General features: G+C 43.0%; 1 protein-coding gene across 1 annotated transcript in view; it reads right to left on the bottom strand.

Annotated features, from left to right (window-relative positions):
* Positions 1 to 13,559, bottom strand: part of LOC142210382 (uncharacterized) — a 36,165-nt gene extending 22,606 nt beyond the window's left edge. Inside the window, exons 1-6 of the mRNA XM_075279485.1 lie at positions 13,464 to 13,559; positions 13,155 to 13,334; positions 12,950 to 13,073; positions 12,775 to 12,866; positions 12,292 to 12,394; positions 10,011 to 10,999 (exon numbers count right to left, since the gene is read on the bottom strand). Of these exons, the coding sequence (XP_075135586.1) occupies positions 10,011 to 10,999; positions 12,292 to 12,394; positions 12,775 to 12,866; positions 12,950 to 13,073; positions 13,155 to 13,334; positions 13,464 to 13,541 (1,566 nt within the window). The 5' untranslated portion in view covers positions 13,542 to 13,559. The remainder of the gene's footprint in view (positions 1 to 10,010; positions 11,000 to 12,291; positions 12,395 to 12,774; positions 12,867 to 12,949; positions 13,074 to 13,154; positions 13,335 to 13,463) is intronic.
* Between the last annotated feature and the right edge of the window lie 10,242 nt (positions 13,560 to 23,801).

Here is a 23,801-nt window from a genome sequence, read left to right on the forward strand (position 1 = left end):
AAACAGGTAACATCAATCTATGAGAGTATTCGGAAGATACCTGGTTGCCTGAGTGGTTCTCCCGATTACCACTCAGGCCCTGAAGTTTTTCTGCTGGTGTGCGTGGTTTGAGGGAACAGTCTCGGACGAAATGACCTGGTTTACCACAATACAGGCAGAGGTTATTCTGGACACGATATTCCCATCTAGCCTTGGTATCCAGCGCTCCCAGCTGCATAGGCTCGTCCCCAGAGGTGACAGGAGGAGAATTAGTTTTTTTAAACGGAAAAGAGTGGTAGACAGAAGGCTTAACAGAATCAGACCCTACCCTCTCTTTACGTCTGTCCTGGAGTTTCCGGTCAATGCGAACAGCTAAGGTCATGGCCTGTTCTAAGGTGGGGGGATCCGGGTGACCTACCCAAACATCTTTAACTGAGTCATTGAGACCTTGTTTAAAGAGAGCCCCCAACGCTGCATCACACCAACCTGTGGTTATGCTAAGTTTCCGAAACTCAGAGCAATAAAGTTCAGCGGAGCGTTTACCCTGCCGGAGGGTAAGTAGTTGTGATTCAGCAGGTCCAATTTGGTCAGGCTCTGCATAAATGGCCCCCAAAGATTTGAAAAATCTTCCCAAATCTGCCCACTCCTCTGCTTCAGGGGGAAGTTTCAGGGCCCAAGTCTGTGGATCCCCCTGTAAGAGAGAGATGACCACCCCCACCATCTGAGACTGAGATGCATGAGGATTGACACGAAAGTATAGCAAACATGACTCTCGAAATGTCTCAAACTTCCCTCTGTCCCCAGAGAACCGGTCCGGGAGTAACATTTTAACCCTGGGAAGGGAAATGACATTAGTAGGTGTAGCCGCAGTCTTTGCTTGTTTTTGGGAGAGGTTGTGCACCTGATTAGCCAGTTCAGACACCAAACCTGCTAAACCCTCCATCCGAGATACCAGGTCTTGAACAGAAGCCATAGTATGGAATAGGAGGGGAAAAATATATATATATATATATATATATATATATATATATATATATATATATATATTTTTTTTTATGGGCTTGCTATTATGTTAGGGAACCCTGAAACGGGGACACAAGAGACAGTGAGCCCTAGGCTTATGCCCCCCGCTCTCCCTTCCTATTGCCAGGCCCTATCCTACGTAATAGGCGGCAACCACGAAGACAGTCCCTCCCTGAGTATGTGACACACAAAACGCAGACAAGATGAACAACAACAATGGGAAGTCAACTTAGCCAAGGGTCAGTAACAGTCGGGCAATACAGTACCAAATCGGAGTCCAAGAAGAGAAGTCAGTGAGGAAAGCCAAAGGTCAAGTATAATAGAGTAATCAAAAACAGCGAAAGTCAGAGCAGGTATGCGCACGGCAATAGCAAGCGCTGGTGTGAATAGGAACCAAGGTTAAATAGGGAGGAAGAACCCGCCCATGGAGTTGACAGGAAGGCAGCTGTCAATCACAGGGCAAGGCCAGATTAACCTCTAGAGGATCAGAGCAAACTGAAGGTGAAGGAGATGGGTGTGGTGGAAAATCAATTACCAAGGTGAAAGAATAGGGCAGTGTTCAGACAGAGCAAGGAGAACCAAACGGAAAAAATCACAACCGAACACATCTCCTTCGCCGCAGCATGCGGCCGGATGTTACAGTTTGTCTATTTGTCTTATCTTTCTGTTCTTTATGTGCGACCAAATGACTGGACCGATCTTCAACAAATTTGGCACACAGATACTTCAGGGGTCTGGGAAGGTTTTAGACTGGGCCTCAACTCTCTCGGATGTAATGTTCCTGAGATACAGTATTCCCAAAACAATGACCTGCATTAGCCAATACAAACCTGCAAGTCTTTCACTCATATTCCAAGTGCCATACACACGGTCACTCCACATGCACACAGCATTACTCGAGATGTATCCAACAATGATATCCAGCACTGAGATACACATATCAGAGGATTAGATACACAGTTCGGCACACAGTATCACACATCAGATGATTAGAAACATAGGTCAGCACACATAAAGGATTAGATACACAGCTCAGCACACAGTATCACACGTCAGAGGATTAGGTACACAGGTCAGCATACACCATCACACATCAGGAGATTAGAAACACAGCTCAGCACACAGTATGACACATCAGAGGATTACATACACAGCTCAGCACACAGTATCACACATAGGAGGATTAGATACACAGCTCAACACACAGTATCACACATAGGAGGATTAGATACACAGCTCACCACTCAGTATCTCACATCAGATGATTAGATACACAGCTCAGCACACAGTATCATACATCAGAGGATTAGATACAAAGCTAAGCACATAGTACCACATATCAGATGATTAGATGCACAGTTCAGTATATACTATCACACATCAGGGGATTAGATACACAGCTCAAAACACACCATCACACACCAAAGCTTTACTCTAGGTTTCCAGAACAACCCAGCCATTTTTCTTCACTGCTGTAGAACAGCTTTAAAGGAGCAGGGCGCTGTTGATGACACTGTTACACAAGGTCACCTACACACAGCTTTACTCCAGATCTCCATAACAACTGATTACAGCCTTTTTTATGAGATTCCACACCCATATGTTTAGTATTTCAGAAAATTATAGTCTTAACATAATTGTGCTATGTTTATGCCAGTGTCTAGTCAAAATCACAATAATAAATCAGCCATAGTGTGTGGCCTGACACAGCTAAAATATGTTAGAAAACCAAAACCAAAAAGAGGGTAAATTCCAGCTCACCATATGAAGGATCTCGAATGAATTCCAGGAGACAAAGAGCTGCTGTGTGAACTCCAACCAGACACGATAGATGAATTTGAATAAAATGCTCTGCTCAAAACTGGAAAGGATCCAAGAGTCGTCCAATATATAACTTTTATTTCATTTCCATAAAAAGGGTTACACGAGCTTTCAGATCAAGATTTTGCTACGCGTTTCGGTACCAGAGTACCTTCCTCATGGCATACACGTATACTGAATACCCGGCTATTTAAACCACCAATGACCCAAAAGAAACTCCACCCTGCTAATGCTATTAACCCTTAGCATATAATACACATATGTTTATAATTGCATCATCCCATATGTTAAAAAGAGAATGTATAATAATAAACAAATCTCTATAAATATAAATATCCATCAATAAATAAATCACCTTAATCCAAAAATAAGGCTTCATTACCTTAAACCATGATGTCATTTAGTATCCCCAAAATCGTTCCGTCTGAATAGATTCCTAAAACACTCCGATCCTGTGATGTCCAAACTCCCACAGACATAGTTGGACAGTGATTTCCGGACATGTGACACATCACGTGCGCCAAAGGGCCACGTGATTCAGTTACCCAATGAGATCTAAGCCTATCCTCCTGGATCATACAGCTCCACCTATTATGTCCAATACACTATATACACAGAGTGCACTGATACCAATACACTCCGTGATATACCGTGTATATGAGGAACAAGAAATATATTGTCAAGACTACTCAATAAATATACGATAAGTCAGAACGGATGTTCAAACCTACCGGTGACCTAGTATTAAGACGCATAATCCAATGCGCTTCTCGCAACAATAATTTTCTCTTCCAATCTCCACCCCTTGGTGGTTTCTGAACATATTCGATTGCATAAAATTTAAAGCTTAATAGAGACCCCTGATGAAATAATAGGAAATGTCTGGAGGCATTGGAAATGTTCTCCCCATTTCTTTTATTAATGCAATCCGATATGTGCTCAGATATTCTCGTTTTTAATGGTCTCATAGAGCAACCCACATACTGTTTATCACAAATGGTACATTCAATTAGGTATATGATATGGTCGCTGTTGCAATTCAAAAACGACTTAATATCATATGTACAGTTTTTCTGACTGTCCTGAAAAACCTTTGTTTTTCTACTATACTTACACATATTGCATCGATTTGAGCCACATGCAAAAAAAAACCTTAAAGTCCAACCAAGTACCTGGGTGATTACTGTTGGCATTACTAAACCTACTAGGAGACAGGCTGTCACCAATGGTCTGTCCCCGTTTGGCTATGAACTGAATTCCTTTATCTAATATCTTACTAGTGACATTATCTGACAACAAAATAGGTAAATTTCTCTTAAAGATGTTAACTATTTCAGGGAACTGGGAGCTATAAGGTGTAGAAAACACGATTTTCTCTGAAGGTTTTATTTCATTCTTATTCTTGCTTTCATCTTTATTTTTATTTTTGTTATCCCCTAACAAAGAAGATCTAGATTTAGAATCTACTATTTTTTTGGCTCGCCTGAGTGACCATTCAGGGTAACCAATAGTGTAAAAATCCAGCTCCACCAGGCGACACGATGAAAATTTCTTAAAAAATAACTTTTATTGTAGCATTCCAATAAAAAGTGTTACAAAGTAACATCCAGTGGACGGTCAGAGATATCACATGAAAAAAGGCTACGCGTTTCCGGACATGACGTGTCCCTTCTTCGTCATGTCCGGAAACGCGTAGCCTTTTTTCATGTGATATCTCTGACCGTCCACTGGATGTTACTTTGTAACACTTTTTATTGGAATGCTACAATAAAAGTTATTTTTTAAGAAATTTTCATCGTGTCGCCTGGTGGAGCTGGATTTTTACACTATTGGATTCTACTTTATCACTGGTCAAAGTCCTGCCAGTTTCCGAGTCTCCCAGGAGCACATCATCTTTAAAATTTGTTTCACATCTTATGGGTGAGCTGAATCTTTTACGAGTTTTGTATAGATTGAATTTATTCAGGGTAACCCCTGGAACGTAATCTATTAAGAGTGATGTTTTCTTGTTGTATATAATCATGGTCTGTTGAACATGCTCGACGAGTACGAATTAGTTCGCCTACCGGAATAGACCTAATCGTGTGACCTGGGTGATGACTATTGGCTGATAAAATTGAATTGCCTGACGTTGGTTTTCTGAATAAACTACTTTCTACCCTATTTAGTATAACATTACCTTTCAGAAAAATATCCAAAAACGTGATTTCAGTACTATGTTGTGAAAAAGTAAATTTCAAATTTAACCCATTAGTATTTAAATAATCCACAAACTCTGGTACGGTCGCTATATCGCCACACCAGACGATGAGAACATCATCTATATAGCGGCCGTACCAGAGCATACTGTCCCGAAAAGGGTTATCCAGTGAAAAAACTCTCTTCTCCTCCCACCATGATAAATACAAATTGGCTAAAGACGGTGAGAAGGAAGTCCCCATGGGGGCTCCCCTTACCTGTAAATAAAACGTGCCATTAAATTCAAAAAAGTTATGCTGTAACAAAAATAAAGTGACCTCCAAAATATATTCACACAAACTTTCAGAAAATAAACTGTATTTGGATAAATGAAATGCCAAAGCTTGTATAGATAAATCATGGGGGATGCTCGAATATAACTGCTGAATATCACAAGCAACCCAAGAAAACTCAGATTGCCAAATGAAGTTCTCAAAAATCTGTAACACAGCCTTAGAATCGCGAATATATCCAGGTGTCCTAAACACCAACGGCTGGAGCAACCTGTCCAACCAGGTACACATATTTTCGTTGATAGAACCAATACCAGCCACTATTGGTCTTAGTGGCGGAGGTCTTATATTTTTATGTGTCTTGGGTAAACCGTGGAATGTGGCTACCACAGTGCATTCCGGTACAAGAAATTTAGACTGATTTTTAGAAAAAATACCCAATTCAACACCTTTCGCTACTAGGTTTTTAAGTGAATCTAAAAATTCCTCAGTAGGATCTTTCTGTAATTTCCTGTATGTCGATGAATCCTCCAGGATATTCAAGCATCCCTGTTTGTAATCCTCCCGGTTCATTATGACAATCTTACCGTCCTTGTCCGCCTTTTTGATTATCACATCTTTACACGCATATTAAGACGCATAATCCAATGCGCTTCTCGCAACAATAATTTTCTCTTCCAATCTCCACCCCTTGGTGGTTTCTGAACATATTCGATTGCATAAAATTTAAAGCTTAATAGAGACCCCTGATGAAATAATAGGAAATGTCTGGAGGCATTGGAAATGTTCTCCCCATTTCTTTTATTAATGCAATCCGATATGTGCTCAGATATTCTCGTTTTTAATGGTCTCGTAGAGCAACCCACATACTGTTTATCACAAATGGTACATTCAATTAGGTATATGATATGGTCGCTGTTGCAATTCAAAAACGACTTAATATCATATGTACAGTTTTTCTGACTGTCCTGAAAAACCTTTGTTTTTCTACTATACTTACACATATTGCATCGATTTGAGCCACATGCAAAAAAAACCCTTAAAGTCCAACCAAGTACCTGGGTGATTACTGTTGGCATTACTAAACCTACTAGGAGACAGGCTGTCACCAATGGTCTGTCCCCGTTTGGCTATGAACTGAATTCCTTTATCTAATATCTTACTAGTGACATTATCTGACAACAAAATAGGTAAATTTCTCTTAAAGATGTTAACTATTTCAGGGAACTGGGAGCTATAAGGTGTAGAAAACACGATTTTCTCTGAAGGTTTTATTTCATTCTTATTCTTGCTTTCATCTTTATTTTTATTTTTGTTATCCCCTAACAAAGAAGATCTAGATTTAGAATCTACTATTTTTTTGGCTCGCCTGAGTGACCATTCAGGGTAACCCCTGGAACGTAATCTATTAAGAGTGATGTTTTCTTGTTGTATATAATCATGGTCTGTTGAACATGCTCGACGAGTACGAATTAGTTCGCCTACCGGAATAGACCTAATCGTGTCCCCTGGACACAGATCTGAGTTGAAACAAACAGGACATACAATGACTGCCCGGGCCCCCCCCCCATTTTTAAATTTGGCCGGGCCCCTGACGCCAGTAGCAGTAGTACTGGCCTATCGGCAGCCCTGCATATAGGCGCGATGTGATGACGTCACATCATCACATCGCGCCTACAGGTCTATTAGTGAAACTGCAGAGCGCGGCGGGGGAGCGTTGGATGGTGAGTATGTGTTTTTTTGTGTGTTAAAGAGGACCTTTCACCATTTTGCCCACAGGCAGTTCTATATACTGCCGGAAAGCTGACAGTGCGCTCAGTTCAGCACACTGTCGGCTTTCCCGATGTGGGCCCGGTGTGAAGAGCTTACGGTCCGTACCGTAGCTCTTCTATGGTCAGAAGGGCGTTTCTGACAGTCAGAGACATCCTTCTTCACAGCACAGCCAATCGCGCTGTACTGTGGAGCGGGGAGGAATGCGATTGGCTGTGCTGTGAAGAAGGACATCTCTGGCTAACTGTCAGAAACGCACTTCTGACCGTAGAAGAGCTACGGTACCGGACCGTAAGCTCTTCACACCGGGCCCACATCGGGAAAGCCGACAGTGTGCTGAACTGAGCGCACTGTCAGCTTTCCGGCAGTATATAGAACTGCCTGTGGGCAAAATGGTGAAAGGTCCTCTTTAAACATTGAGGTGGAATGAAGGGGCTCATGACACTGGGGGCAGATGAAGGGGGGGGGAGAATGGCATGACACTGGGGCAGAAATGGAGGGACATGAATCTGGGGGCAGAGATGGGGGGACATGAATCTGGGGGCAGAGATGTGGGGACATGAATCTGGGGGCAGAGGTGGGGGGACATGAATCCTGGGGGCAGAGATGTGGGGACATGAATCTGGGGGCAGAGAAGGGGGGACATGAATCTGGGGGCAGAGATGGGGGGACATGAATCTGGGGGCAGAGATGGGGGGACATGAATCTGGGGGCAGAGATGGGGGGACAAATCTGGGGGCAGAGATGGGGGGACATGAATCTGGGGGCAGAGATGGAGGGACATGAATCTGGGGGCAGATGAAGGGTGTATATGTAACTGGGGGAAAGATGGAGGGGGGACATATAGTTTACGGGTGACTGTAGGAGGATTATACTGTGTGCGGACACATGAAAAATGAATGGGCGGAGTCAACATAAAAGTGGGTGGAGCTAAATTTGCCGCGGTTCGGCCCGCCGACTGGCTGGGATCTTGCTCTGCGGCCCACATGCTGAGTTGAGTTTGAGATCCCTGGTGTAAGCAATGGCTTGGCCTAGTAAGATTAGGGGGAGAGAAATGGCTCCATGAGGAGGAACTGTAGAAGGCAGATGAGTCCCATCTGATGTTGAAACTGGGCTGGCACCCATGAGGTGATGACAGAACTAGAAAACATCTGGACTACGCTACTTTTCTGGACTGTGGCCGCTGATGCTCAAAACGTTGATCAAGTGGGCCATGAAAGCCATGTATTGTCCTTACCCATAAATTTTGATCCACATATTGACGGTGGTGTGTATCTTTCCCCACATGCACATTTCCAAGGAGAAGCCCACAAGGTGATATCAACCTTTCCTAGAGAAATAATGGCAGCTAGATGATCTTCATCATGGCTGTGCGCCGCCATCAGTTGGTGAATACAGTGGAATCCACAAAGTGGCATGGCAGTGACTTGACCGCCAGTAACTTGGCCAGCTGTTGCTTAAAGTTACAGATCAGTTGGATGACTGGTCGCATATTGATGATTACTGGACACACCTTCCCTTACGGATGACTCACTTTGATATGGAGGAGAAGGAGACGATAATGATGAGAGATGATAATTAGAGATGAGCAAATAGTATTCGAAACTATAGTTTCGAATACCTCGCTCCATAGGAATGAATGGAAGCGGCTGGCGCTTAACCCCTTGGTGTTCGGCGGCTTCCATTCATTCCTATGGGAGCGAGGTATTCGAAACTATAGTTTCGAATACTATTCGCTCATCTCTAATGATAATGATGATGACCATTGCTTAGTGTGGATGTGGCCAGCCTACAACGAAGATCATGGGGAGAAAGAATAGATTAGAATGACTAATTTGTCTCCATTTGTATCTTGCAAGGCGTCCGTTATTTCCTCTTTTCAGCACTTAGCTGAACAACTTTATTTGTTCATTTTCATAGTGTCTGAGATAGTCGAACGCCCATTGGAAGGTTTGTAGTTTCATGTGTTGGGGGCTGTTAGCCATATGACCAACCAACCACAGTTAATTTCAGATAGGCAATGGCAGTGTATAATCAATGGCAGGAGTAAACACATACTGTCCATTTTGATCTGTTAAAATGCATTAACTGGAAGACATCTGAAACAACTAAGACTCTTCCTAGAGTAAGATGCCTCACCAAAGTAAGTAATTGGGGCTAAGGGCGTTAGTAAGAGAAGTGACCAAAAACCCAATGGTCAGTCTAGCTGAGCTCCAAAGATCTTGTGTAGAGATGATAGAAACTTCCAAAAGGTCAACCATTACTGCAGCATTCCTTATGGCAAAGTGAACTGAAAGCTCACCTAGAAAGGTATGATAAACAAGATTCTTTGGTCTAATGAACCCAAGATTGGACTTTTTAGCTTCAATTATATTTGTCTTGTCTGGGAGAAACTAGGCACTGCTCATCACCCACCCAATACCATCCCTACAATGAAGCACGGCGGGCAGCTTTATGTTGTGGGGTGTCTTCAGTGGCTGGGACAGGGAGAAAGCCTTTATCAATTTTTATTTATTTTAGCTTACTTATATAGCACCATCATATCCCGCAGCGCTTTACAGACATTCTCAGTCACTGGCCCATATAGGGCTCACAATCTACATTCCCTATCAGTATGTCTTTGGAGTGTAGGAGAAAACCGGAGCACCTGGAGGAAACCCACTCAAATACAGGGAGAACATGATTTTCATTGACTGCATTGTTTTTCTTGTGCAATTTGTCATTTGTGAGTAAAATATTTCCCATATTCTGGACAAGTATATGTTCCTCATATGTTGTTTGAAATACAATAATAAAATTGAAAGGGTTTTCAATTTTCTTATTTTAATAGCCTCTCCTAAGCGTAAGTCATATAGATCTATAATGTGGCTACTTGGTCATGGAGGATCCCGGTAATGTTTACATAGCGAGCTGCTCACTTGTCCCACAAACTGTAGTGGAGGCTACCATGTGAGTTCTCTGATGCATTACAAGTTTAAATTTTTCATTGAAACATTTTCCACATTCTGCACATGAATATGGCTTCTCCCCTGTGTGAGTTCTCTGATGTCTAATAAGTGTGGATCTATGAGCAAAACATTTCTCACAATCTGAACATGAGTATGGTTTCTCCCCTGTGTGAGTTCTCTGATGTGTTACCAGTTTCAATTTCTCAATAAAACATTTCCCACAATCTTTACATGAGTATGGTTTTTCTCCTGTATGAATTTTTTGATGCTTAATAAGATTTGATTTCTGAGAAAAACATTTCCCACATTCTGAGCACAAAAATGGTTTTTCCCCCGTGTGAATTCTGTGATGCATTTCAAGATTCAATCTGTCAATGAAACATTTCCCACATTCTGAACATGAAAACAGTTTTTCCCCTGTATGAAGTCTTTGATGATTAAGAAGGTTTGTTTTAAAACTGAAACATTTCCCACATTCTGAACATGTATAAGGTTTCACCCCTGTGTGAGTGTTTTGATGTTCAGCAACATGTGATTTCTGAGCAAAACATTTCCCACATTCTGAGCATGAATATGGCTTCTCCCTTATGTGAAGTCTCTGATTGAGAACAAACTCTGATTTCTGGCTAAAACATTTCTCACATTCAGAACAAGAATATAGTTTCTCCCCTGTGTCACTACTTTGATGACTGACAAGATTAAGTTTCTCATTCAAACATGTCCCACATTGTGAACATGAATATGGCTTCTTTCTTGAGTGAATTCCCTGTTCCCTTATTTTGCAGATTTTATTTTGCTTCTCAGTCTGTGATGGATCAGAAGATCGGACCTGTATAGAAGGATCAGATGATAGATCTTTGCTGTGAAGGGTTGAGGGTACAGCTGGGATAATGGCATATTCTTCATATGTATCTTGTGTGATACCGCCATCATCTGCTTTATAATCTGAAGATATGAGATGTTCCTCTGAGGTCCTGGTGCAGTCATCTGCCAAGAAGAAAACAGGTTAAGTTGAAATTATATATACAGTAAATGACTTAGGAATTCTAAGGGTGCATTCACACTACGGAACGCCAGCGTGTATCACAGCCGTACACGCCGGCGTTACAGCAGGGCTGCTGGACACTTCCCATTCATTTCTATGGGAGCCGGCATGCGAGCGCTCCCCATAGAAATGAATGGACTGCTTTTTTCCATTTATTTCTATGGGGAGCGCTCGCATGCCGGCTCCCATAGAAATGAATGGGAAGTGTCCGGCAGCCCTGCTGTAACGCCGGCGTGTACGGCTGTGATACACGCTGGTGTTCCGTAGTGTGAATGCACCCAAATTTATGTCACTGGATGTAAAGACATTTAGGCTGAACTACCAATTTAATGAGGCTGCTTGAAGCAGCCACCAATAGGGGTAATTTGGCCCATATTGAGAGTTTGGATTTTACCTGCTCTAGCAAAGGAGTTATAGCCTTGGCTAGGATGTCATAATCATCTTGGACAAGGTTGATACCAAGATACTTAAATTTGGTAAGCACAACCCAGCCATATCGAGAAAAGGGTCGGGCTTTGGGAAATGGATAAAATAGCTGATTGTAACACAGTTGCTCTGTGCTTGCTGGTATACTGCCATTCCCAGTACACCTAGATGCTTGGATAACTCTGTGTGTGCACCTGTCTTATTAAGAATGTGTTCTCACCTGTTAAACTTCCTTCTGCCAATCCCTGTCTGCCTGTATGTATTCAACTCTGCTCACTTAGTCTGACTTTGATTGGGCGATGTGTTCAGTTTCTTTGTTATATGCCTGTCTACCTGTTTGGTATGTTAGTCCTACAGTCTGTTCTATTTATATTACTTGTTGGCCTAGGGCTTGTGATTTTATTACCTGTTTGGCCTTTGGTTTTCTCCCTTTTACCCATAACATTTGGTTCCTACCCCTGTGCCTTCTTTTTTAATGTAGAGTGTGAGCCCCATTATCAGTTTGACTTGAATGGGAGGAAATCCACACAAACACGGGGAGAACATACAGACTCTTTGCAGATGTTGTTTCTGGTGAGATTCGAACCCAGGACTCCAGCGCTGCAAGACTGCAGTGCTAACCACTGAGCCACCATGTTGTACCCCCTGCCCCTATGCCTTCGATAGTGCCCTGGATTCCTGTTTTAGACCTTGTTTTAATTATCTGTATATTCTGTTATTAGTAAGACTACGTAGGAGGGGATTGTTATTATAAATGGACAGTGCCATATGTCTTATGTTCACTTTTTATTTAGTGGTGACTACTCACCTGGGCGGTCACCTGTAGGAATGTCCTCCTTACTCTCCTCATCACCCCTCACATATGTCTCCGGAGTATTAATATTGTTCAGATCTTCAGCCGGATACAAAAGCTGTGAAACAAATATTATAAAAGTCACCAGACGGATGGAGAAGTCACGTGGGATGTTTTATAGGAGAAGAAAAGATCATTCATTATCATGACCACCAAAAATGACAGCAGGAGTTATCTGACCAAATAGCTGCAGGTCTCCTGGATAAATCCACCATGTTGGTTCCTTATTCCAACCAGGACCCTCTATAGCCAGAAAACTGTGAGAAGATCCAGACAACATGTCATGTCTATGGTCAGCTTTATCCTGCCATCTCCAACTTTCTCATTACACAAGTAGAAAACATCTAATACTGTGGAATAAAACCAGACTGACCACGAGACCTTCACAGCCCTTCTACAGGGCAGAGGAAGATTTCATGTCACCTTATCTCCATCTACCTGATCATCCTCTGGGTCCTCTTCTTCCTTAAAAGTCTGTAGTAGAGGAGGACTGGGACATCTCTCCGGTGATGTTCTCTTACTGGATGGAACTGGAGGAAACACATACAGGGACTGAATTCATTCTTTCCATACAGATAATGAGAGGCCGTGTGTATTTAGTCATGTCTATTACCTGCTGATGTGAGGGGCTGCTGATCCTCCATCATCACCTCCTTGTACACATCTTTGTGTCCTTCTAAATACTCCCACTCCTCCATGGAGAAATAGACAGTGACATCCTGACACCTTATAGGAACCTGACAACACAATGATACAGTCATCACCAGATCCCTTCATAGCGCTCCTGTATAATGTCCCAGCATTCCCAGCAGTGTCACCTCTCCAGTCAGCAGCTCAATCATCTTGTTGGTGAGTTCTAGGATCTTCTGTCCATTGATCTCCTCATGTATCAGGGAGTGAGGTGGAGGCCCCGAGATTGGGCTCAGGGTTCTCCCCCATCCTTTAGACACAGGAGCCTGACAGCGCCAACTAAAGTTCTTCTTCACTACTGTGTAATCCTGTTTATGGAGAGACACATTAATAAATATCACTCCATCCATTCCCAGAGTCCCTCACCTCTCCAGTCATATCATCTGTTATTACTATAGATAAGAATGATGTAATGTGTCATCATCAGAATCTCTCACCTCTCCAGTAAGCTGGTGCAGGATCTCTAGGGTCAGGTCTATTATTCTTTCTGCCATCTTCCCTCTGTCGCTCTCCATCCTTGAGGGGTGAATTGGAAAAATGATGTTATATACCTACAGAGAGAATCCTGTATTGTAGGAATCTGAATGTAGAAAAAAATACAATTACTGGAGATAATAAAGTGTAGATGTTGTTTCTTTCTTGTGTAAATTTTAACATGAGATATTTTTCTTGTCTGACTGTTGGTGCCCTAGATGTAGTATAGATGGGCTCAGTTATTACACATGATATTGCTGGGGTAGAATGGACAGCGCTGTACTGATTTCCTATAGAGAGGGGTAAAGAAAATCCAGACGGAGTCATAATTTGAGTTTGTTTGGGGTCGGACGTTGGATGTTCTGGGCTGCCTTCAAGGCAACTCTAGCTGCAACTTCCTTGGTGGTGAATTCGTCATTAGGATTTTTCATAGCCATCGGAATGGGGATTGTCTAACTGTACAATGAGATGACATTGGGCATTGATTTATTCCTCTATGATTTTAATGTTCAACTATCACTTCTTGATATGGATCCAATGCTGGAACAAAGCAATGCTGTCTAGGGAAATGGGTCATGGGGGTGATTGGTGTCTGTAACCCTCATAGATTTTGATTTTGGTTAAAGTGGAGTTGTATATATTTGCAGCTTGCACTATAACCAGTGTGCAGGCGAACACGAGCAGCAAATATCGCAGGGAGGGGAGAACATTTTTTATTCTCCTGTCCACAGCACCAAAGTCATTTTACAGAAGAAAAACAATAACATTAAAAAAAATAAAAATACAGACAATTGTTCTCACTACATCCGTAAGAACCTCCAAAATTAATAAAACAAATTTATTCTACATTATAAACTTTAAGATTCAGAGGCCAAAATTGATGTTTTCTGTTCATCTCAGGCCTGTTTACATCGGTATTCAGTTTGGGTAGTCTGCATGGGGACCCCTCAACCAGACTACCAAACACATTAACAAGCAGTGAGCTTATAAAAGCAGACGGACCCCATCGACTATAATGGGGTCCGTGTGCTTTCCCCGTCGAGTCCACACGAGTCATGCGGACAGGAAAGTAGTTCACGAACCGCACGGAAAACACATGGACCTCATTATAGTCTATGGGGTCCGTGTGCTTTCAGTGCTCACCGCTTGTCAATGTGTTTGGTGTTCGGGCGGGTTCTCATGCAGACTCCCAGAACGTAATACTGAACGCAGATGTTATCCAGGCCTCGCCTTTCAAAAACAAAAAAATAATAAAATCTGATCAAAAATCTTCTGTACCCACAAAATACAAAGTCTACATAGTAATAAAATGTTAAAAAATTCTGAAAGCAGAAATTTAGAGGGATAAAATGTGATAGATCACTAAAGGGTGCCAGGAATATTTAATGGAGCCATAAATACAAAATCTGAAATAATAATAAGAAAAAAAAAAAGACAACATTTTTGGGAGAATTTCTGCAATTTCAATACGACTGTTAGTAAGATAAAGCGAATTTTCCATATTTTTCCCTCTACTGAGAAATAATAATAATAAATAATAAATTTTATTTATATAGCGCCAACATATTCTGCAGCGCTGTACAATTTGTAGGGTTCAAATGCAGACAGATACACAACAAAGAACGTCATTTCACACAGTGGGACTGAGGGCCCTGCAATCTATGAGGTAGAGGGGGTGACACAAGAGGTAGCAGGGGCGGCATTGCTTATACAGTATTCAGACAATTTTGTAATAGAGGTGACTGTCATTACACAAACAAAACTTTATGAGCCATCACTAGTGGTGTCCTGTAACACGTGGATGGAGCTTGGACATATAAAGTTAGCCTGAAAAGACATCATATTGTGTGGGGAAATGTGGGAGCGGGGACAGAGGAGGGTTACATTTTGGAGATTCTAATTATAGTACGGAAGGGTTTACATTAGGAATTGTGATAGGCCTGTTTGATAAGATGTGTCTTTAGTTTGCGTTTGAAACTGTAGAAATTGGGAGTTAATCTGATTGTCCGGGGTAGAGCATTCCAGAGAAGTGGTGCAGCTCGGGAGAAGTCTTGTATACGAGCGTGGGAGGTTCTGATAATAGAGGATGTAAGTGTTAGGTCATTGAGTGAGCGGAGGACACAGGTTGGGCGGTAGACAGAGATGAGGGAGGAAATGTATGGAGGTGCGGCATTATGGAGAGCCTTGTGGATGAGGGGGATAACTTTATATTTTATTCTATAATGAATAGGCAGCCAATGTAGCGACTGGCACAGACCCGAGGCATCGCTGTAGCGCCTAGCCTGATAGATGAGCCTGGCCGCTGCATTCAGAATAGATTGTAGAGGGGAGAGTTTAGTAAGGGGAAGACCGATTAGTAAGGAGTTACAGTAGTCAAGGTGAGAATGAATCAGAGAGACAATAAGTGTCTTTAGTGTATCTCTGGTGAGGAAAGGGAGTATTCTGGAGATATTTTTGAGGTGGAGGTGACATGAACGTGCGAGTGATTCAACATGAGGGGTGAAGGAAAGGTCTGCGTCAAACATGACCCCGAGGCAGCGGGCATGCTGCCTAGGAGTTATAGTAAGGCCTGAGACTACAATGGATATATCAGGGACAGATCTGTTAGATGGTGGAAACAGCAGTATTTCAGTCTTAGAGAGATTTAGTTTCAGATAGAGCGAGGACATGATATTAGAGACAGCAGAGAGACAGTCACTGGTGTTCTGTATGAGTGCAGGGGTGATGTCACGGGAAGATGTGTATAATTGGGTGTCATCAGCATAAAGATGGTACCTGAAGCCAAATCTGGCGATTGTTTGTCCAATGGGGGCTGTGTAGAGAGAAAAGAGCAGGGGGCCTAGGACCGAGCCCTGAGGAACCCCAACAGCAAGGGAAAGAGGGGAGGAAACAGAGCCCGCAAATGATACACTGAAAGTGCGGTCTGAGAAAAAATCCTCATCGAGGTCCCAAAGTAGCGATCACGTTATACAGTAACTAAATACGGCCTCATGTGCAGCCTCCGTCAGCAGAGATGTAATAGTCCCCTCAGTGCCCCCCCACAGATATATATACCCTCACCTGTACAGCTGTATACTGTGTAGATTCTTCCTCAATCGATACAGGACCTGTGATGATGTCATAGTCATGTGATAAGTCATATGTGGGAGGAGTTAAGTGATCACATGATGAGGTGTTACCGGGTTACGTTCTCAGTGTATACAGGACTCTGCTGTGCTGGCAAGGGTGAGCCTGCTCCTTTCGCCGCCCGAGGCTAACTGCAGAAAGCCGCCCCCCCCCTCCGCCGGAGGAGGGGGCGGATCGGGGGCGTGGCCGGGCGGATCGGGGGGCGTGGTCGAGTGAAGGGGCGGGGCTTATCCCCGTTCGCCGGCAGAGAGTAGGCCTGGAAACTGCCTGCTCTCTGCCTGAGTGTGAGGGGAGGCTGCTGGAGCAGCACTGCTCTAGTGGCCTCCCCAAACCACCGCTCGGTGATAAGCCAGTCCAGGACAGCTTGTCCTGGACTGGCTTAGGTTAGCAAAAATGCCGCCCTCCCTGAGGCCCTGGCATAGTGCCGCCTGAAGCGCTCGCTTCAGGTCGCCTCATGGGAGGTGCTGGTTGTGGTCGGTGCTGCATGAGCTGAAGTGTACGTGTCAGGATCAGGATGTAGTTACAGTGTGGATGGAGCAGAGCTGTGTGTGTATGGTGTGTATAGAGCAGAGCTGTGTGTGTATGGTGTGTATAGAGCAGAGCTGTGTGTACAGAGCAGAGCTGTGTGTGTATAACATGTATGGAGCAGAGCTGTGTGTGTATGTAGCAGAGCTGTGTGTATGACATGTATGGAGCAGAGCTGTGTGTATGATGTGTACGGAGCAGAGCTGTGTGTGTATAACGTGTACGGAACAGAGCTGTGTGTGTATGATCTGTATGGAGCAGAGTTGTGTTTGTATGATGTGTAAGGAGCAGAGCTGTGTGTGTATGATGTCTATGGAGCAGAGCTGTGTGTGTATAATGTGTATGGAGCAGAGCTGTTTGTGTATGATGTGTACGGAGCAGAGCTGTGTATGTATAACGTGTACGGAACAGAGCTGTGTGTGTATGATGTGTATGGAGCAGAGCTATGTGTGTATGATGTCTATGGAGCAGAGCTGTGTGTATATGACGTGTATGGAGCAGAGCTGTGTGTGTATGATGTGTATGGAGCAGAGCTGTGTGTGTATAACATGTACGGAGCAGAGCTGTGTGTGTATGATGTGTATGTAGCAGAGCTGTGTGTATGACATGTATGGAGCAGAGCTGTGTGTATGATGTGTGTGGAGTAGAGCTGTGTGTGTATGATGTGTACGGAGCAGAGCTGTGTGTGTATGATGTGTACGGAGCAGAGCTGTGTGTATGACGTGTACGGAGCAGAGCTGTGTGTATGACGTGTACGGAGCAGAGCTGTGTGTGTATGATGTGTACGGAGGAGAGCTGTGTTTGTATGATGTGTACGGAGCAGAGTTGTGTTTGTATGATGTGTACGGAGCAGAGCTGTGTGTGTATGATGTGTACGGAGCAGAGCTGTGTGTGTATGATGTGTACGGAGCAGAGCTGTGTGTATGATGTGTACGGAGCAGAGCTGTGTGTGTATGATGTGTATAGAGCAGAGCTGTGTGTGTATGATGTGTATAGAGCAGAGCTGTGTGTATGATGTGTACGAAGCAGAGCTGTGTGTATGATGTGTACGGAGCAGAGCTGTGTATGTATGATGTGTACAGTGCCTTGTAAAAGTATTCATACCCCTTTAACTTTTTCACATTTTGTCACCTTAGAAAGGGTTCACACTACCGTTGGATTCCGTTATGAAGGACACCCATCATAACAGACACAAACGGACACTACCTGATGCTAATGTGTCCATTTAAGTGGATCAGTTAAAAAAAACTGGACACATTAGCATCAATTAGTGACCATTTGTGTCTGGCGAGATCGGGGGTGGGGTGCCAGTATGTATAATCCACAGCCCAGGGTCTGGCCAGTAAACCCAGGCTGCCTGAAGCCCCCCTTACCCCCTGCCAGGACCTCAGGAAATCAGCCTATGCGATTTATGTCCCCAAATGTATTTTTGTTCTGTAGAAATAGTATTGCTTAAAAAAATAATATAAATGAGTAATCGTGCCAACCCGCGGAATAACGGTCACATGTTACTTATACTGTACGCTGCATGGCGGAAAATTTAAAGGGTAAAATGCAATGCCAGACTCAATAGGGTTTTTTTGTAATCTACTAAAATAAGTTAATAAAGTTTATTCAATAAGTTGTAGGCACTTAAAAATGGTGTCATTACAAAATACATCTCACCCCGTATACAACAAGCCCTTATATGGCCACGTCACCAGAAAATATAGCATCTAGCAATGTGAAGACAAAAAAACCCAAAATCGCCAAATTATTAGAACACAACTGGCTGCGGCAGGAAGGGAATGTATAAGGGGTGCGAGCGTATACCAGGGGACATCCCAGATTTAGAGCTTATGAGGGAAAAGACACCAGAAGTGACCCCCCCCCCCTCCCCCAAATCACAGGAGGTACTGGGGAAATAATAGGGAATTTGGTGTTTGCAATGTCCTCCGCACAGTTTTTACATATTCACTCTTCACCAGCCGCTGTGCAATCCTGCCTGGGATACTAATGCCCACTAAACCCTCTGATAAATTCTTTGAGGGGTGCAGTATTCACAATGGGGTCACTCCTTTGGGGAGTACACTTTTCTGGTACCTTACAGGCTCTACAAACATGATATGGCGTCCAGATACCAAACATCTAAATCTGCGCTCCAAAATCCACATAGCGTTCCTGCCCTTCTGCACCCTACTGTGTGCCCAAACTGTAGTTTACACCCACATGGGGGGTATTTCTGTGATTGGGAGAAATGACATAAGTTTTACTTTGATATTGTTTTAATACCCGTGAAATGCTTAAAGGGTTAACAAACTTCCCAAACGCTGTTTTGAATTATTTGAGGGGTGCAGTTTTGAAAAGAGGGTGATTCATGGGGGTTTCTAATACAATGACCCTTCAAAGCCCCTTTGTAACTGAATTAGTCCCTTGAAAAAAATTTTTTTGTAAATTCTCTTGAAAGTAGTTCCAGAGTAATCCCAAGTAATTCCAGGATCCAACCATGTCACTTGCTTTAAATCCCGAGGGGCATATCTGAAATGAGGGTTGCTCCGAGCACTGGGGGAACTCCCCTGGTGATCCGTGATCCTATTTAGCATACCAGAAGAAACCGAATTTTGAAGAAATGGCAGGGAAAATCAAAGAAGTAAAGGGAGAAGTAGAATACTCTTTTTAAAGGCTATTCCAACCTGCCTTTAGTTAAAAATAAGTTTTTCAAATGATAGACTCCCTTTAAAACAGCAAGTAAACAAGATACCTATAATCCGGGGTGGGGTGTGTGGTTTGGAGGTACGTGAGGACCTTGGGGTCTCATTGTTCTTGTTTGGGACGTGTGGATATGGGGGGTGTAGAGTGGGTTGGTGATGAGTGGGTGGGAGGGGGGGTTAGAGGTCTTTGGCTGGGGGGGGGGGGGAAGTTTAATAGTCTTTGGGGTCTCATTTTCCTCTTGTTTGCTGACAGCTGGACACATATTGGGCAGCGATCTCCACAGTGGCCTCTTCTTCTCCCAGTAGGATGTAGAGTTTCCTCCTCTCGTCTGCAGATGTGAAGTCTGGGATGTGGGCAGAGAGTCTTTGGTAGTAGACGGCCCTCACAGCTGAGTATTTAGTACAGTGTAGCAAGAAATGGGCCTCGTCTTCTATGGCCCTTTGGTCGCACTGTTGGCACAGTCTGTTTTCCTGTGGCTTGTATGACTGCTTGTGCCTCCCCGTTTCAATTTCTAGATTGTGGGCGCTCAGTCTGTATCGGCTCAGGATCTTTCTGTGTTTGGGGTGGGGTATTTTCTCCAGGTAGATGGCCATGGTGTAGTTTTTTTGCAGAGATTGGTATACATTGAGTTTCTTGGAGTTATTTATTTAGTTTCTCCATTCTTCGATGTGCCAACTGAGCTATTCAGCCTCCTGGTCAGCTCCTGTGCCCGGTACTTCTAGTTTCAGTTCCCGCCTCTCTGGCTTGCTCCACCCTGTTTCCTGATTGAACATCCTATATAAACCCAGCCTTCCTGCCTTGCGAGATTATTGTGCTCCGCCGGTAATCTAGCTGCGCTCTCCTGCTCTGCTGCAAACACTGACGCTCATCTTGTGCATTGGCTTGCTCCTGACTACAGTATTTGCCTTCTCCTCCAACACTGACGCTTAACTTATGCATCGACCACTTGCTTCACATCCCAAGTAGTAGCAACTTAAGACTCTGAACCCGACCTATACTGTTACAAAAGAACTTTTTAACAGATTTAACAAAAGAAACCAAACAATGTTTGATGTTCACACCTTCAGGGGCATCAGCTCCTGCCGGACTCATAATCTCAGGGTTGTGAGCCCAACATTGGACACTGTATGTTTTCTTTTTCACTTGCACTTTTTAGTTCTTCCCCAGCAAACAGCTTACAAGCACATCTGCCTCCAGAATACAACTTTTCAGTAAGAGCACAATGTCAGTCAGCTACTGCTAAGGCCAGCAATATTAAAAGGGGTAGACTCACAGGACAGGGATGTAATAGCAATAATAATTGCAGCACTGTACAATTCGTAGGGTTAAAGTACAGACATGAGGTAGAGGGGGTGACACGAGGTAGCAGGGGCGGCATCGGGGGTAGCATTGCTTATACAATGGTCAGATAATTATGTAATAGAGGTTACTGTCATTACACAAACATAAAACTGTATGAGCCGTCACCAGTCGTGTCCTTTATCGTGCAGATGGTGCCTGGACATATAAAATTAGCCTGAAACGGCATCATATCATGTGGGGTAATGTGGGAGCTGAAACAGAGGAGGGTTCATTTTAGGGATTCTAATTACGATATGGAAGAGTTTACATTAGGAATTGTGATAGGCTTGTCTGAAAAGATCTTCTTTAGTTTGCGCTTGAAGCTGTAGAAATTAGGAGTTAATCTGATTGTCCGGGATAGAACATTCCAGAGAAGTGGTGCAGCTCGGGAGAAGTCTTGTATACGAGCGTGCGAGGTTCTGATAATAGAGGATGTAAGTCTTAGGTCATTGAGTGAAAAGAGAGCACAGGTTTGGCAATAGACAGAGATGAGGGAGGAAATGTAGGGAGGTGCGGCATTATGGAGAGCCTTGTGGATGAGGGTGATAACTTTATATTGTAATCTGTAATGTAATATTTGCACTTGGTCTATTCTGGAATATGCAGTTCAGTTCTGGGTACCAGTTCATGGAAAGGATGTCCTAGAAATGGAAACAACAGAACGCCACAAAACCGATAAGACGCCCGGAGAGCCTCAGTTATGAGTAGAAACAAAAGGAGTTAAATTTGTTTGGTCTTGAAAAGAGACATTTAAGGGGTGATATATATGTTTTTATAAATGGCCCCTACAAGAAATATGGAGAAGCTGTTTCATGCAAAATCTCCTCAAAAGAAAAAGGACACGCCCTCCTTCTGGAGAAAAAAGTTTCATCAGAGATGACAGGGCTGCTTTGCTTTAAGGACTGTAAATCTGTGGAATAGCCTACCCAGGAGACAGTAACAGCAGCAGCAGACAGCTTCACAAACCATATTATTATTATTATTATTATTATTATTATATATTTTTGAGCAATTTCATTGTGCTGGACATTATTATATTAATTCCATGGTTCTGTACGTTTGAGGGTTTTACATACAAATACAAAATACACAAAACAAGAACAATACTAACGTAGTGACTCGCTGGGACAGTGGGATAAGGAGCCCTGCCTATAAAGGCTTACAATCTATGGCGGAATAGGGATAGAGACAGTAGGTAAGGGTAGACGCTGTTCAGATGGTGGTGTGATGGCAGCAGGGTTATTGGTGGTTGTAGGCTTTCCTGAAGAGTTGAGTCTTCAGGGTCCTCTTGAAGGTTGTGAATGGATGTCTTCTTCCAGCTAAATAGGATTGATGCTTATGGAAAAGTAAAGAATACTTATTTTCTTCTCCTATCCTTTTGTGAAGGCAGTCTGAAGTCAGACTATAGGTATATTGGATGGATTCCAAATTATGCTTACACCCCGGAGCTTCAATGATGCAATAAACACAGAAACAGGATGAATCTGAGCTAAAGCATAAGTTTATTGAATAAATCATCTCTTCTTATAGCAATTTTCAGTAGGTGTGTACAGGTGTGTAGTAGGCGTATATGGGTGTATACTTGATTCATCATTAACCGTTAGGTGTTGGCAATTTCCATACATGTGTATTATAAGCTTATCCCTCCCTAATCATGAATATTCTAACTACTCCTCTCACCTGACATCTGATGATGAGGGGTTACTTCCGTTTACATTAGTCACCTTACTGCGTGGCATACTGAAGTCTATTCAATATCAATTTTATCTTGTTTCATATTTAATCACCAGCCACTATATTACCGTATATACTTGAGTATAAGCCGAATTTTTAAGCACAGTTTTTGTGCTGAAAAGCCCCCCTCGACTTATACTCGAGTCAAGCAAAAAAATAATAATTTTTAATTTTTTTGGGGGGGAGGGGGAGGTCTATGACCAGCCGCAATAGTAATGTATAGAATCTCCCATAAAATAGTGAAAAAAAAAAAAAAAAAAAAGTAAATAAAAGTTGTAAATCCCTCCTTTCCCTAGAATACATATAAAAGTAGAAAAGACTGTGAAACACAAACACATTAGGTATCCCTGTGTCTGAAAGTCCCTGGTCTACTGAATATAGGATCTGCAGTGCTCCTGTTCCGTCGGGAGGGGTTAATAGGAGCACTGCAGATACCCTATACTCAGCCAGGCTGAATTCCAAGTGGGGGAAAAAAAAAAACCCTCAGTCCTCAAGCTCAAGGAAGGGGCAGACAGACAACCAAAACACCCCCTCCCCTTCCCCAGCAACTACTGCACCCAAAAACTCTGACCATTTTAATTTTTGAAATTTTCCAGTAGCTGCTACATTTCCCCCCTAGGCTTATACTCGAGTCAATAAGTTTTCCCAGTTTTTTGTGGTAAAATTAGGGGGGGGGTTGGCTTATACTTGAGTATATACGGTACTTTGTTTTGCTAAGCGGGTTCATGGTTCAAACTCATCATAGCAGAATTAGAAAATATATATTCTATATCCTCATATGAACGAATATATATTTTTAGCTGAAAAAGGGATAAGCTAGACGGAATACACCAATACATATGGATTTCATATTGATTTCCTTATCACTTTCAGTCATGACCTTC

This window comes from Leptodactylus fuscus, chromosome 6, assembly GCF_031893055.1.
Source record: "Leptodactylus fuscus isolate aLepFus1 chromosome 6, aLepFus1.hap2, whole genome shotgun sequence".
NCBI classification, from domain to species: domain Eukaryota; kingdom Metazoa; phylum Chordata; class Amphibia; order Anura; family Leptodactylidae; genus Leptodactylus; species Leptodactylus fuscus.